Raw genomic sequence first — 13885 nt, 5'->3', positions numbered from 1 at the left:
CCTTGGTCGGGAGAGAATGTGAGCAAAGCATTGATCTTTCTTGGTCTGTTTTGTTGCCCATCTTTTAAAGCGCGAGATTGCCTGAGGATATGCTTAGGATGGGACCACATGATCGAGGTTGTGCTGGTCCAGGCATTACCATTTTGATGAAATTAAATCCTTGAGTTTGTCTGATTAAATGGATAAAAATAATGATTTGGCATAATTAGAAGAGTTGGTTTGCATTTGTGGAGAGAGGAGCAGTGGTCCTGATGCAGCAGCTGTGTACTGTCTTGGCCAGCATTCTGTAATTAATTGCTCAGCGTGTTCAGAGATATTTGTGAGTCTTAGTTATAACTTGGGTGCTATATTGAACTCCACTACAACAGTCATGCACTTCAAAGAACAAATTTGTCAAATATGGATACCCATCGATTCCCTGAGGGCAAGGAAGTTAATAGTTTTATTGCTCGTTTGTGTATTCCTTTGAGAAATGTCTTTCATTCCAATGGATTCCTGATGGAGATCAGGAATTTTCAATATTGGATTATGGATACAGTGTCAAAGCACTTCATCACTGAACGCTTTCATATTTATGAAATGTTGCATGCCGAAGAGAATATCTAATAGTTTTAACTGCCTGATAGGAACTGTAAAGTTGAAGGCAAAAAAATGAATTGCCCACAATGGTGCAGCATTAGGAAGCAAGGGAGACCCATGTTTGGTTGTGGACTCATCACTAAAAAATCATTGGTGCACCAAGTGAGATGAGTAAATTGGGGGAAGGGGCCAATTGGTGGGGTTCATGAAGGTTAAAGGTCAATGGTTTGGTAAGATTATTGATTGGACGGGTCTGAGGGCGAGTTGAATGCTGGTGAACCTTGAGCAAGGTGTCTCTGATTATGCTGACAAATCAAGAGGCTGTAGTTGGAGGAGAGGTGTGGGTGAGGTTTGGTTATCAGGGCATGGGGGTATGACATTATTGTGTGTTTACCAAAAGGAATTAATTTATAATGATTCATGACATAACTGCAAAGTCATATTTCCTGAGTAGCATAAATCAACCTGAAACATTCACAATTGCATTCCTCTTGGGAAATATCGATTTTTACACATCCGTCTCAGAAAAGAAAACAGCCCTGCCTGATTGAACTTTAAGGCCTTGTTGTTTGTTGTAAGAGACTAATTTCATTTAAATTTGTATCTTGAAATTCAATGGGGCATGGCTGTTCTTTTTTAAAAAGCTAAGCTGGTGGTTGCGATATATAATTTGCAAAAATTGCACAAAAGATATGCTCTCCATAACAATATATGTGAATGAAAATCTCAGGAGGAGCATTATAAAATGGGTGAACAAAACTAACCACATATTTATAATTGTCCTCTCTTTGTTTACATTTTATGTTATTCGAGTATCCCCATTTGATTTGGATTATAAAATAGTGAGAAACGTTTTTTCTTTGTCAACCAGACTACGGTTCAGGCTCTGATTTGTTCTGTTCATACCTTTCATTCATTTGTTCTTTGCACCTTTACATGCCTCTAGTTTCCCTCTCCCCTGACTCTGTCTGAAGAAAGGTCTCAACCCAAAATGTCACCTACTGCTTTTCTCGAGAGATGCTGCCTGACTCTCTGAGATACTCCAGCATTTTATGTCTATCTTTGATGTAAACCAGCATCTGAAGTTCCTTCCTCCAAAGTTGTTGATGCAATTTGAAGTTTTCATAACGTAGAAGTTGAGATGGTTTGTAAGTGATGTGAAAGGTTTTCCAGCTGAATTCCATTTGCTGTCTTTTTACCAGGCTGCTAAACCACCTGATTTAAATCCAGAGACAGAAGAAGCTGTCTCTGCCAGAAGCTCACCTGAAGGTCCTGATCCTCCCGTTCTTACGGAAGTAAATCAGCAGGATGAGCAACCTCTTGATCTGGAAGGTGTAAAGAGGAAGATGGAACAGGAGAGATATAATTCGGTGGTAAGGTTGCCATTAATTTACCTGCCTAGAATGAATAGAAATACACTTTAATTAATGTGTAGTCATAGTCATACAGGATGGAAACAGGCCCATGGGCACATCTTGGCCACGCCAACCAAGATGACCCATATAAGCTGGTCCTATTTGCCCGCGTTGGGCATATCCCCTCTAAACCTTTCCTTTCCACCCATATCTTTCGAGACCGTTCCTATCCCTAAGAAAAATCTAAGACTATTCCATGTTCTGCATCTTTTGTTCTCCATCGTATGAGTCAAGGTCCTCTCACTAAAGTATGGTATCTGTTGCCAAATGCTTTAGTGGCTGATTATCTCCTTATTGTGTGTTCAGCTCGAGTTCAGCGATGACATTGTGAAGATCATCCAAACAGCAATGAACTGCGATGGTGGGCAGCCTGAAAACAAAAAAGCCAATAGCATGGTCAAGGCTTTCTTTATACGGGTAAGAGGGGAAAAAAGAGCAATTTCTCTGGGATTTGCAGTGCCTCCTATTTTATATCAATACAAAATAATGTTGCAATATTAAAGTGTTAAGATGCAATCGTGCTGCAAAAATTCTGTCTTCAAGTACCAACAGTCATCGAAGGTTAATCATAGCAACCTATGTGTTGTTTTTCTTGCTGAATGATCAAATGTTCATCTTAGATCTAATTTTCTTGGTCAGACTATTTCAGCAGTGTTTTGAAATAATTCTGTTCCAGAGATCCACTTAAGTTTTCTTTTAAATTTTAAAATTGTAGTGTTAATGTTGTGATCAGGTCTTTTTATCTTTGTATCTCCTCTCATGCTCATCCTTTCAATGTGACCCAACTCCTGAATCCCTAGACTGCATTTCCACTAACATGCTGACCAACTAGCTTCCCTCCCTGGCCTCATGGATTCCTCTCTTCAGGTACTGTTTCCTCACTTTGAAATGTATTGTCATCGGCCTCTCAGAAATAAGTTCCTCTACTCCTCACCACCACCCTGCTTTTCCCCTTCCCCTCCCTCTCGCCCCCCAATCTTTGACAGTTAATTTTTGGAGGGTGGAGGAAAGAGAAGTGATGTTTCTCAATTTATTTTTGTTTTTTTCTCATAGTTTGAGCTTTTCAGATGTCCAGGCCTGCCATAGGTTTTTAACATTATAATTAATTTCTGTATTTTCTTCCCATGTATCCTCTGAAGCTGACTTCTCAACTTCTGCAGTCAATAACTTAATTTATATTTAGCTACCGAGTTACAATTTTCTCGTATACTTTTGTCATTCAGATTCCCAAGAACTATCCTTTACCTTTCCTCTTTCTTGCCTCGATGCTGATTATTAGCAATAGCTTGTAAAGATGTGTTTAGAAGTCTAAATGAGTAGAGCTCCAACAATACTTGCCACCATCCATTAACAAAGTAGAATGATTGCACTTGATTGGTGCCCATTCCACGACCTTAAACAATCATTCCCTCCATCCTAGGTGGACAATGGCAACAGTTTGTACTAATTGAAAAAGGCACTGTGCATTATCTGTATGTTCCTCTCCCATTGCACATCATCTTGAAAATACATTGCTGTTCCTTTATTATTGCTCTTATCATTGGAACTCTCCACCAACCAGCATTGTGGCCGTGACTTCATCTAAAAGATCCAGTGGTTCAAATTGGTGGCTCATGCCCAGATCGAGAAAAATAGATGAATTCCATATTCCCACAAAAAAAAGACTCAAAGTCCTAGAGTAACTCAATGGGTTGTCGATCCATGTTCTCCAAAGATGTTGCCTGACCCGCTGAGTTACTCCAACACTTTGTCCCTTTTTTTTGGAAATCAGCATCTGCAGTTCCTTATTTCTTCATGTTACCGCAATTAAGTTTATGCTTTGAGAAAAAAAATAATTGTTTGAAAGTAAACCATTTGATAAAGCAAAAGTGTTACCAAAGAGTGCATAAAAATATTGACTTAATTATTTGCAGACTTTTCTACTATTTTTGTAAGAATTCGATTATTTAGTCTTTCTCCCCTGTCCCTCCTCCAATTAATAATTTTCAGTCAGTCTATGCAACACTTAATTGGGAGAATTAATGCAAGGTTTACTTTCTTGAATTACAGGCTTCTCTCATATCACTTTATCAGATACATTAAAATTAAAAGTTATTAACAGTGATTCCACAATTTGGTGATAGTTGAATGGTTGAAGAAGTATCTCCGAATATCATTGTTCTTCATGGATTACTTAGAAATAAATAGCATTGATGCGCACATAAAACAGTTTACATGAATTATTTTTAAGCTTGCAAGTTCCCGACAATCTCCAGCTATTGCTTATGCTTCACGAACTTTGCTCTGAGGATATCACTGCAAACATTGATATTCCACAGAAATACTTTGTCTTATTTTTTTAATGAACATAGTCATGCAGTTATAAGGAAGCTGAATGTGTTAGCATTGTGGATAAATTAATATTAGTAGTTTCAACAAACAAGTGAAGAAATGACTGAAAACATATAGATGGCAGTGAAAGTCTTTATATGTGGAGCTTGTCAACTCTAATGGCTTCTTTAAGCTTTTGAATGCCTTTGTAGGTTTCAGACCCATATTTAAAATGTAAATGGGGACAGTTTACTTGGGTAGAATTATGCTGAAATCGAGGAGGTTTGAAACATTACGCATAAGGAGGAAGATAAATCTGCTAATTATGATTAATCACAGCTTTTGAATTTGTTTATATACACAACTTGGAACATACATATACATTTTACCAGTTTTGTTATTAACTTATAAAAGATTAAACTACAAAGGAGTGCATTCACAGCCTTTATTTTATAAAATAAATATTAATTTTGGTGTCTCCTATCTGGAAATCAGAAGCATTATTCTGCAGGAAAATCCCCCACATAAACAGTAATTAACCTAAGAGTTAAGGTCAATACGCAATGTCATTTAAATCCAACTTCTGTTTGCTTCTGGAAGCTATGATGAAATGCTGTTACCTCTCTCAAGAAATATTAAGCCTGGATGGTCAAGCAGTATTAATAGTATAACAACGTGAGCCGTCTTCTTCACAAACTATCCGGGCGACTGACTGTTTCTGCATGGTTTGGACTACAAACTTCTTGAAATGGAATTATGTGTCTAACAAACTAATGGTTGTATTTTTCCACAGGCATTATCCTAATCTGCTGAGTTTTTTTGCAGCATTTTTAGTTTGTTTTTGCTCTGTTCTAGTGAATAGGCTATTTGCTTGGTTTGTTGCATAATTGGCTGGGCTCAAATTTAAGATGTAGGATGATAATTGAAAGGATAACTTTACAAATCAGATATTTTGATTTCATTTAACCTTTTGGACAGCCTTCCATCTAACATTACCTGTGTTTGCATCTTACATAGCAAATGGAACGATTCTTCCCATGGTTTAGTGTGAAGGAGTCCAAGTTCTGGGAGCCTAATAAGGTCACTCCAAAGTGAGTATTATTGGCATTATTGGCCGTTGTGTAAAATAAGGTAGTGTGTTTCTTGTTTTAATTTTGAGTTGTGATATTAAAGCCTGAAGCTGTGAAATGTTGAGGTTTTCATTATTCCTGCAGTTAGTGACTGACTACAATGTGGCCAAGCAAGGGTGCACCAGACATTTATATTATGACCACATTTGATCTTCCATTACCATCCTGTCAACCTTTGCCTCCCCCACCCCATCAATTACATATGTTTGAGATTTGCATTCTTATTTGAGACAAGAATGAAAATATGAATCAATTATGGATAAGAACAATCTAAACTTGAGTTTGGGATTTAGAAATGTAAACGCGAGCATCTTAATTTGACAGCAATATGGGTCTGAATCAAAACGGTAGAAGTTCAAGATGTGGAGGATGGGATGGGAGAAGACAAGTGGCGATGCAGATTGACTCGTGGCGACGCAGATTACTCTGACAAGTGGCGATGCAGATTGACTCGTGGCGACGCAGATTACTTTCATTGCACCATCTGTTTTTGAGGTGCTTTTTTGTAATGAGGGTCAGGAGTGAGGTGGTTTGAAGATAACAACTAGACAGTTTTGGAAGATGTTGGGCGGAAGGGGGAGATGACCTCTTAGAGAGAAACTGTAGCAATGGGGTCAGTGACACTATGGCAGGCTGTGCTGTTCACATTGAAGTGTATGTGAGAATGAGAGATAGGGGGCTCTCTAGTCAGTGACACTAAGAGACATTTCTGGGGCCAATCAAGACTCCAGGATGGAACACGCTGCCAGGGAGGTGGTGGAAGTTCATGTGATAGCAGAATTTGAGGCATTTAGACAGATGCATGAGCAGTCAGGGATTAGGGAGACACAGGCCATGTACGGGCTTATGTGGATTTGTGAGGTTAGCGTCATGGTTGGCACAGCCATGGTGGGCCAAAGGGGGGCATATGCTGTGCAGTTTTATTTTCTATTGGTACCAATTAGGGACAGGATGGTAGCCTTAATGGAAATGGGACTTCAATCACTGACAGAAATGACATTTTATTTCTTAACATGGAACAATAATGGAAAGTGGTATGAGAATTGAGGACAGGATTGTTGATTTGGATCTTCAGTGAGGTAGAAGGACTGGAATGATAATTGGAATGCTTTTTTATATCCTACATTGGCACAGAAATAAAGAATGGCTTTTAGTCGGGCGCTGGCAGGATTGTACATTAAAATGTGAAACTGGGTCAGGAATGCAGATTGAATGTTTCTGGCATTGACAGTATGAAAACTGATTTCCCAGGATTTTTTTGTTCTTGGTTCATTTTAGTGCTTTCTTCCTGTTCGGAATTACAAAATGCCTCAAAACAAGTTTTTAAAAATCAATATAGAGAATATGATTGAAAATTGTCAGGTGTATTACAGTCAGACACGGGATTTAAATTTGTATCAGTGTATTGTATTACGTAAAACCCCCATCCTGTCCATATGTTTGAAAACCAGTTCTGCTTGTCGTGTTTCAGCTTAATATTTCTATTATGTGAGATTCTATTGACTTTCTGCTGACTGGTTAGCACGCGACAAAATGATTTTCACTGTACCTCGGTACACATGACAATAAACTAAACTGAACTCGGCTGGATTTTGGGTAATTATCAGACAATTTAATGAAACATAATTGGCTTAGTAACAGCAGTATGACATTTGATTTTATAGTACAGGTGCTCCTCAGCTTACGATAGAGTTCTGTTCCGAGAAACCCATCGCAAACCGAAAATATTGAAGGTGGAAATGCATTTAATACACCTGATCACGTGGCCGGAAGCGAGCGGCGGCTCGCCACGGGTCGCTGCTGTTTGCACCGTTACAAAGTCGAAATATCGCAAGTCGAAGCATCGTAAGCCGGGGAGTACCTGTAGCTGAATACTGAAGTACCTCCTTCAAGATAGTGTGAAGTCATTTCTATTCCATGTCCTAAACTGTATTGGTTACTTGTGGTAGTTCCTTTTGTTTTGGCCACAGAGCTAGGAGCGGAAATTACAGGTTTCTGCTCTTGCTGGAAATGCATTTGTGCAAAGGTCTGATAAGGATTGGAATGAATTTAATTGTAATGCCCAAACGGCATTTGGCATCGTTTATGCTTGTGCCTTAATACTGGCTATTGCAATGGTGTATGAATTTATATTTAGTGGAAGTATATCACAGAGATAAGTAAACCAACTCATGTGAATTGAAGTGGAGATAATTGGCCAGTAAAGGAGAGTACAGAGATAGGATATGGTTCATTCAGTTTGTATTATCATGAACTTAACTTAATTCATTTTTTCCTGTGACTTTCACTTATCTTTAAAATTTTGAGGTAATTACCTGCATTTGGTGGTTTGTAGATAGGCATCTGATCTTCTTAACAGACTGCTGTGCACACCATTAAAATACTAAACATAGTACAAAAAGTAAGGAAATTTGTGTTTGGTAGATTATATCTTTGTTGTAACAATGCTTCTTGGCAATAAATCTTATACCGTTGGAAAGCCTGTTTATTTCCCTTTTAAATGGTGCCACATTTGTAAGGAACATGCATTTGTGGGATGAGCAGCAGAGCTGAGTATATGGGTTGCACCCATGAAAAATTTGCCAAATCTTCTCTGCCAATGCCAAACAGCTTATTCTGCTGTTGCTATTGACTCTTGTTTTGAGCTTCTGGTACCCCCAGGTGCTGACAATCAGGTGCCTGATTGGCACCTGATTGGCCGCATCTGTGAGCATGGGCCCTGCTACAGTGGTCAGTAGGTGTCTGCTCCAAGAATCGGCATGCCACGTTTGACTGATCTGGATAGGGCCCGTGCGATAGGGCAACTTCAAGCTGGTTGCAGGCATGCATAAAAGAGGTGTGGGGTGGCATCTCCCTCACGGGAAAAACGAGGCTTGTCATCATTGGAGGCAATCTCAATGCAGAGAGATATCGAGATGAGATTCTGCAACCAGTGGCAATCCCATATCTCCACAGTCTGGGACCGAACTCTATCCTCCAAGATGACAATGCTCGCCCCCACAGAGCAGGGTTTCTCAGAGACTACCTCCAGAATTTGGGAGTGGAGAGGATGGAATGGCCTGCCAGCAGTCCTGACCTCAACCCCATTGAACACTTGTGGGATCAGCTTGGGCGTGCTGTTCGTGCCAGAGTGACCAACACAACCACGTTGGCTGACTTGCGACAAATGCTGGTTGAAGAATGGGATGCCATCCCACAACAGTGTGTGACCAGGCTGGTGACCAGCATGAGGAGGAGGTGCCAGGCTGTTGTGGCTGTGTATGGTTCTTCCACACGCTACTGAAGCTCCTGTTTATTAAATGAATAAATTGTTAAATTGCCAATATGTCTTGTTTCTTCAGACTTCAATCATCCAATCCACCAAACAACACCGAACAAGAGTTAATGGCAGAATAAGCTGTTTGGCATTGGCAGAGAAGATTTGGCAGATTTTTCATGGGCGCAACCCACATACTCAGCTCTGCTGCTCATCCCACAAATGCATGTTCCTTACAAATGTGGCACCATTTAAAAGGGAAATAAACAGGCTTTCCAACGGTATAAGATTTATTGCCAAGAAGCATTGTTACAACAAATAAATAATCTACCAAACACAAATTTCCTTACTTTTTGTGCTATGTTTACATAGATTGAAGTGTTTCTGAGTTCAATAGAGCAAATTTTAAAGAGAAAATATTAATTGTTGAATCTAATGTATTTCAGCAGTGGAATGCTTCCCAATGCTGTGTTGCCACCTTCATCTGATCACAACTATGCTCAGTGGCAAGAGAGGGATGACAGCACACGCACTGAACAGCCTGCGCTTACTAAGAAGATTATCCCAGCACCGCAGCCAAAAGGACCTGGAGATCCAGACTCGCCAGTTCCTCTCCCCGCACTCCCGCTTGCAATAACAGCAGGTAGAACGAAAATCTTAAAACCACGCTACATTTCTTTCTTTGCATAGGGATATGAAACAGAGCATGGTGAATGGAGTTAATATGGTTTGGGTGCAATTTTACTGGATGAAGAAAATAGACTCAAGGGGTTGAATGGGCTATTATTGTTTAAATGAATTTTTTGCTGCAAAGGAGCTTGGGGCCGGTGATTAGTCCCCTTGGTACTGGAGTTTGAGTTACATGGCATTTCTCTTGTCTCCCTCACTCCAAGATCTGCTTGGTATAAAATTAAAATCTGACCCAGCCACAGCCAATCTGAACCTGACCCGAAGCCAAGGACGTGCCATTTCCTGGATAACTGAGCTGGACTCTGCCCACCACTTTCTGAAAGTTTCAAGCGGTGTTTAACAGTCTGTTTAGTTGGTGGTTTGGGATTAGCTCGAGGTGTTTGTGTTGTCTCGTAGCTTAGAAACATAGAAACATAGAAAATAGGTGCAGGAGTAGGCCATTCGGCCCTTCGAGCCTGCACCGCCATTCAATATGATCATGGCTGATCATCCAGCTCAGTAACCTGTACCTGCCTTCTCTCCATACCCCCTGATCCCTTTAGCCACAAGGGCCACATCTAACTCCCTCTTAAATATAGCCAATGAACTGGCCTCAACTACCTTCTGTGGCAGAGAATTCCACAGACTCACCACTCTCTGTGTGAAGAAATGTTTTCTCATCTCGGTCCTAAAAGACTTCCCCCTCATCCTTAAGCTGTGACCCCTGATTCTGGACTCCCCCAACATCGGGAACAATCTTCCCGCATCTAGCCTCTCCAACCCCTTAAGAATTTTATATGTTTCTATAAGATCTCCCCTCAGTCTTCTAAATTCCAGCGAGTACAAGCCTAGTCTATCCAGTCTTTCTTCATATGAAAGTCCCGCCATCCCAGGGATCAATCTGGTGAACCTTCTCTGCACTCCCTCTAAGGCAAGCACGTCTTTCCTCAGATTAGGAGACCAAAACTGCACACAATACTCCAGGTGCGGTCTCACCAATGCCCTGTACAACTGCAGTAGAACCTCCCTGCTCCTAAACTCAAATCCTCTTGCTATGAATGCCAACATACCATTCGCCTAGCTTATTTTGAAAAGATGCAATTCTAGTTTTCTAGTACGAGCTGCATATTCTAAATGACATGCTGTAGCATTTACTGCGCACGTTGGTCATCTAGTGGTATGTAACGGTATAGTGTTTTCAAAAGAAGCTGTGAATGGAAATTTTCAGATTACAGAAAAAGACTAATTTTTCAAAAGCAAAATCACTTTCAGCATCTTTGTTAAATGTCCGCCATCTCCTCAGAAGAACAATCAGTGACCTTTAATTTTCAGTACTTTATCAATGGCCACCAAACAAGTGAGAAGCAATTGCTGCAATCAGTCCAGATCTGAAAGAAGTGGATGGAATCCATACTTATCTTCCTTCCCAGCATCTTGCCGACAGAATTTGTTTGTTCTTGTCATTTAACTGAATTAATCGAAGATCCCCGCAGTTAATTATGTTAACTTATCTTTTACCCCTTTGCCCAGTTCCGAGACCACCATGACATTGAGCACTTCTGTTGTTGCCTGCAGCAGGCATTTAGCTCTGGTGAGTCCTTGCCACCCAGCGATGATCCCTTCTTTCGTCTCCAACACTGTGCCGCCTGAGTTAGTCCACATTTTATGTTTTCTTTTGTCTCGCGTATTTTGGGTGTTCCCAGGCAACAGTTGTCAGAATATTTTGTTCAGGTCATTTCAATCTGGGTAGCATCTTGTGGAAGTTTTGAAAGTGTCAAAGAGAGGACCGTTTGCGATGAATCATTGGCAATGTTATTTAAGTGAAATCTGAAGAAATGAAATGCTTGTTTTCTTGGTAAGGCTCGGACAGAAGTCGAGAGGAGAGCCCTGATATCGACCCTCCACCAGATGTTGAAGACAACAGGCAGTGTGTACTTTGCCTGAAGTATGGAGATGACAACAAAAATGTGAGTATCTGCAACCAATTTAAAGTTGCTCCAATTTGTTGCTATTCAGAACTGTACATCAAAATGTCCTACCAAATAAAGCTTAAACATTGCTGTTGTTTTCCTGGTGATTTGTTTACATTTGTCTTGGAAATTTAGTTCACTCTTTTGATATAAAGTGTTCCCTTTTATTTGTCTCGTGCCGTGTTTGCATATAACCGGGATGGACTTTAAAGTCGTTCTAAAGACATGCAATTGAAAATCAAAAATTATTTCTATAATTTCCATCAGTGCATATATTTAGTTGTACTGGTTGACAAATCTAAAATTGACAGATCTAAAAGTGTTTTCCTCCTTTCATTGTTGTTACCTATAGTTGAATTTGGTGGAGGGGAGGGGGGGGGGAAACAAGGCTTTGGCTGATGAGTAACAGTTAACTTAATGCTACATTAGATACTATGCAATGACTATCATAAACAAGAGAATGCCCAATGATCACCCCATAATATTAATATAATATTAACGCTATTTATATGTTCCGCATCATTGACATTTTAGGGGTACATGAGCAGAAGTTGGATTTTACATCTGCAAGTAGATTCCTTAGAGGTAGAGACTGGTCTCTTTAAAATATGGTTGAACTGATACATTAAAACCTCTCCATCATATGATGCTTGAGTCAGGAGTGTAATGGAGAAATCTTTCCTGAATGAATGCAGCTGCATCTGCACATGGAAGTTAACACCTTCCTAGAAAAGATGCCTCGCTGAGTTGGAATTCCAGTCAGTAGACTTTGTTCTTTAATATTAGTGAACTGCATGAACGACAGGTTGCATTATAGAAACCTGTAACATTATAGATTACAGCAACAGCATCGTATGGTTCTGATCCACACATCATGAGAAATTACTCTATTCTAATTTGACGTATGTTGCAATTCCCTCATTTGTCACAGGGTTCGAACCGGCATTTCCCTATTTAAAGAGAAAAGTCTCAACTTTAATGGGGTCTGCCTCCGGATGAAGCAGTTTCAACTGTCTTAGGTTAGCTAGGAAGAGCAAATAAATGGGACCTGAATTGCCCACATCCTGAGAACAAATAAATGAATGGCATGTGTAAGAAGGAACTCCAGATGCTGGTTTAAACCAAAGACAGATACAAAAAGCTGGAGTAACTCAGTGGGACAGGCAGCATCTCTGGTGAGAAGGAATGGGTGACGTTTCAGGTCGAGACCCTTCTTCAGACTGGATAGGGATTAGGGAAACGAGAGATATAGACGGTGATGTGGAGATATTAAGAACAATGAATGAAAGATATGCAAAAAAGTAACGATGATAAAGGAAACAGGCCATTGTAAGCTATTGGTAGGGTGAAAATGAGACGTTGGTGCGACTTGGGTGGGGAGGGATAGAGAGAGAGAGAGAGAGAGAATGCCGGGGCTATCTGAAGTGAGAGAAATCAATATTCATACCACTGGGCTGTAAACTGCCCAAAAGAAATATGAGATGCTGTTCCTCCAATTTAGCCTCACTCTGACAATTTAGGTTGCTGGACACTTTAATTCGCCTTCCCATTCCTATACACAGACCTTTCTGTCCTCGATTTCCTTAATTGTCAGAGTGAGGCGAAACACAAATTGGAGGAACAACATCTCATATTTCGCTTGGGCAGCTTACAGTCCAGTAGTATGAATATTTATTTTTTCTCACTTCAGGTAGCCCCGGCATTCCCTCTCTCTTTCTCTTTCTATTCCTCCCCCACCCAAGTCACACTAGCTTCTCATTTTCACCCAACAAACAGCTTATAATGGCCTATTTCCTTTATCATTGTTACTTTTTTCCATATCTTTCCTTCATTGATCTTTATCTCTCCACATCCGTCTATATCTCTCGTTTCCCCTTATCCCTAACCAGTCTGAAGAAGAGTCTCGACCTGAAACCTCACCCATTCCTTCTCACCAGAGTTGCTGCCTGTCCCGCTGAGTTGTTCCAGCTTTTTGTGTTTATCTAAATGAATGGCATATCAGGAACCAGTTTCTTTCCTTAAAGATATCAATAGGTTAAAATCAAACTGGAGTTTTTGGCTCTGTGCTGTCTTACATCGTAATATAATAGAATTGCGCATTTCCAGTTTTTCCATATGCAGATTCACTGTAGCTAGCTGGGGGAAAACAGTATCATTTGAGTTATCGAAAATCATTTGAGTTATCGCAAAGAATATCTTCAGATTACACTAACTTACTATTGGGACACAGAGATTCCAGTGGTGTTGTGATCCTAGAATTCAAGTATTGATATAGCTGAACTTTCCAGGATGCTGGGCGTCTTCTGTACATCGGTCAGAATGAATGGACACATATAAACTGTGCCTTGTGGTCAGCGGAAGTCTTTGAGGATGATGATGGCTCGTTGAAGAATGTGCACATAGCTGTGATCAGAGGCAAACAACTGGTGAGCTATTATTGGTTTATTGTACCGAGATACAGTGAAAAACTTTGCTTTGCCTGCTATCCAGTCAAATCTTACCATATATGAGTACAAACAACAGGTAGCGCTAAAAGAGAAAGGGACCTAAAGGTCC

At 40.2% G+C, this 13885-nt stretch overlaps 1 protein-coding gene across 7 annotated transcripts in view; it reads left to right on the top strand.

The window, feature by feature from the left end:
• Positions 1-13885, top strand: part of kmt2a (lysine (K)-specific methyltransferase 2A) — a 108731-nt gene that overhangs the window by 55999 nt on the left and 38847 nt on the right. For all 7 annotated transcript variants that reach the window (XM_078426766.1, XM_078426767.1, XM_078426768.1 and 4 more), the window contains exons 16-21: positions 1782-1952; positions 2301-2411; positions 5322-5395; positions 9137-9333; positions 11220-11326; positions 13618-13755. In XM_078426766.1, the coding sequence (XP_078282892.1) occupies positions 1782-1952; positions 2301-2411; positions 5322-5395; positions 9137-9333; positions 11220-11326; positions 13618-13755 (798 nt within the window). The remainder of the gene's footprint in view (positions 1-1781; positions 1953-2300; positions 2412-5321; positions 5396-9136; positions 9334-11219; positions 11327-13617; positions 13756-13885) is intronic.

This window comes from Rhinoraja longicauda, chromosome 32 (assembly GCF_053455715.1).
Source record: "Rhinoraja longicauda isolate Sanriku21f chromosome 32, sRhiLon1.1, whole genome shotgun sequence".
Lineage (NCBI taxonomy): Eukaryota > Metazoa > Chordata > Chondrichthyes > Rajiformes > Arhynchobatidae > Rhinoraja > Rhinoraja longicauda.
Note: the sequence above shows the minus strand (reverse complement) of the source record. Positions and strands in the feature narration are given on the sequence as shown.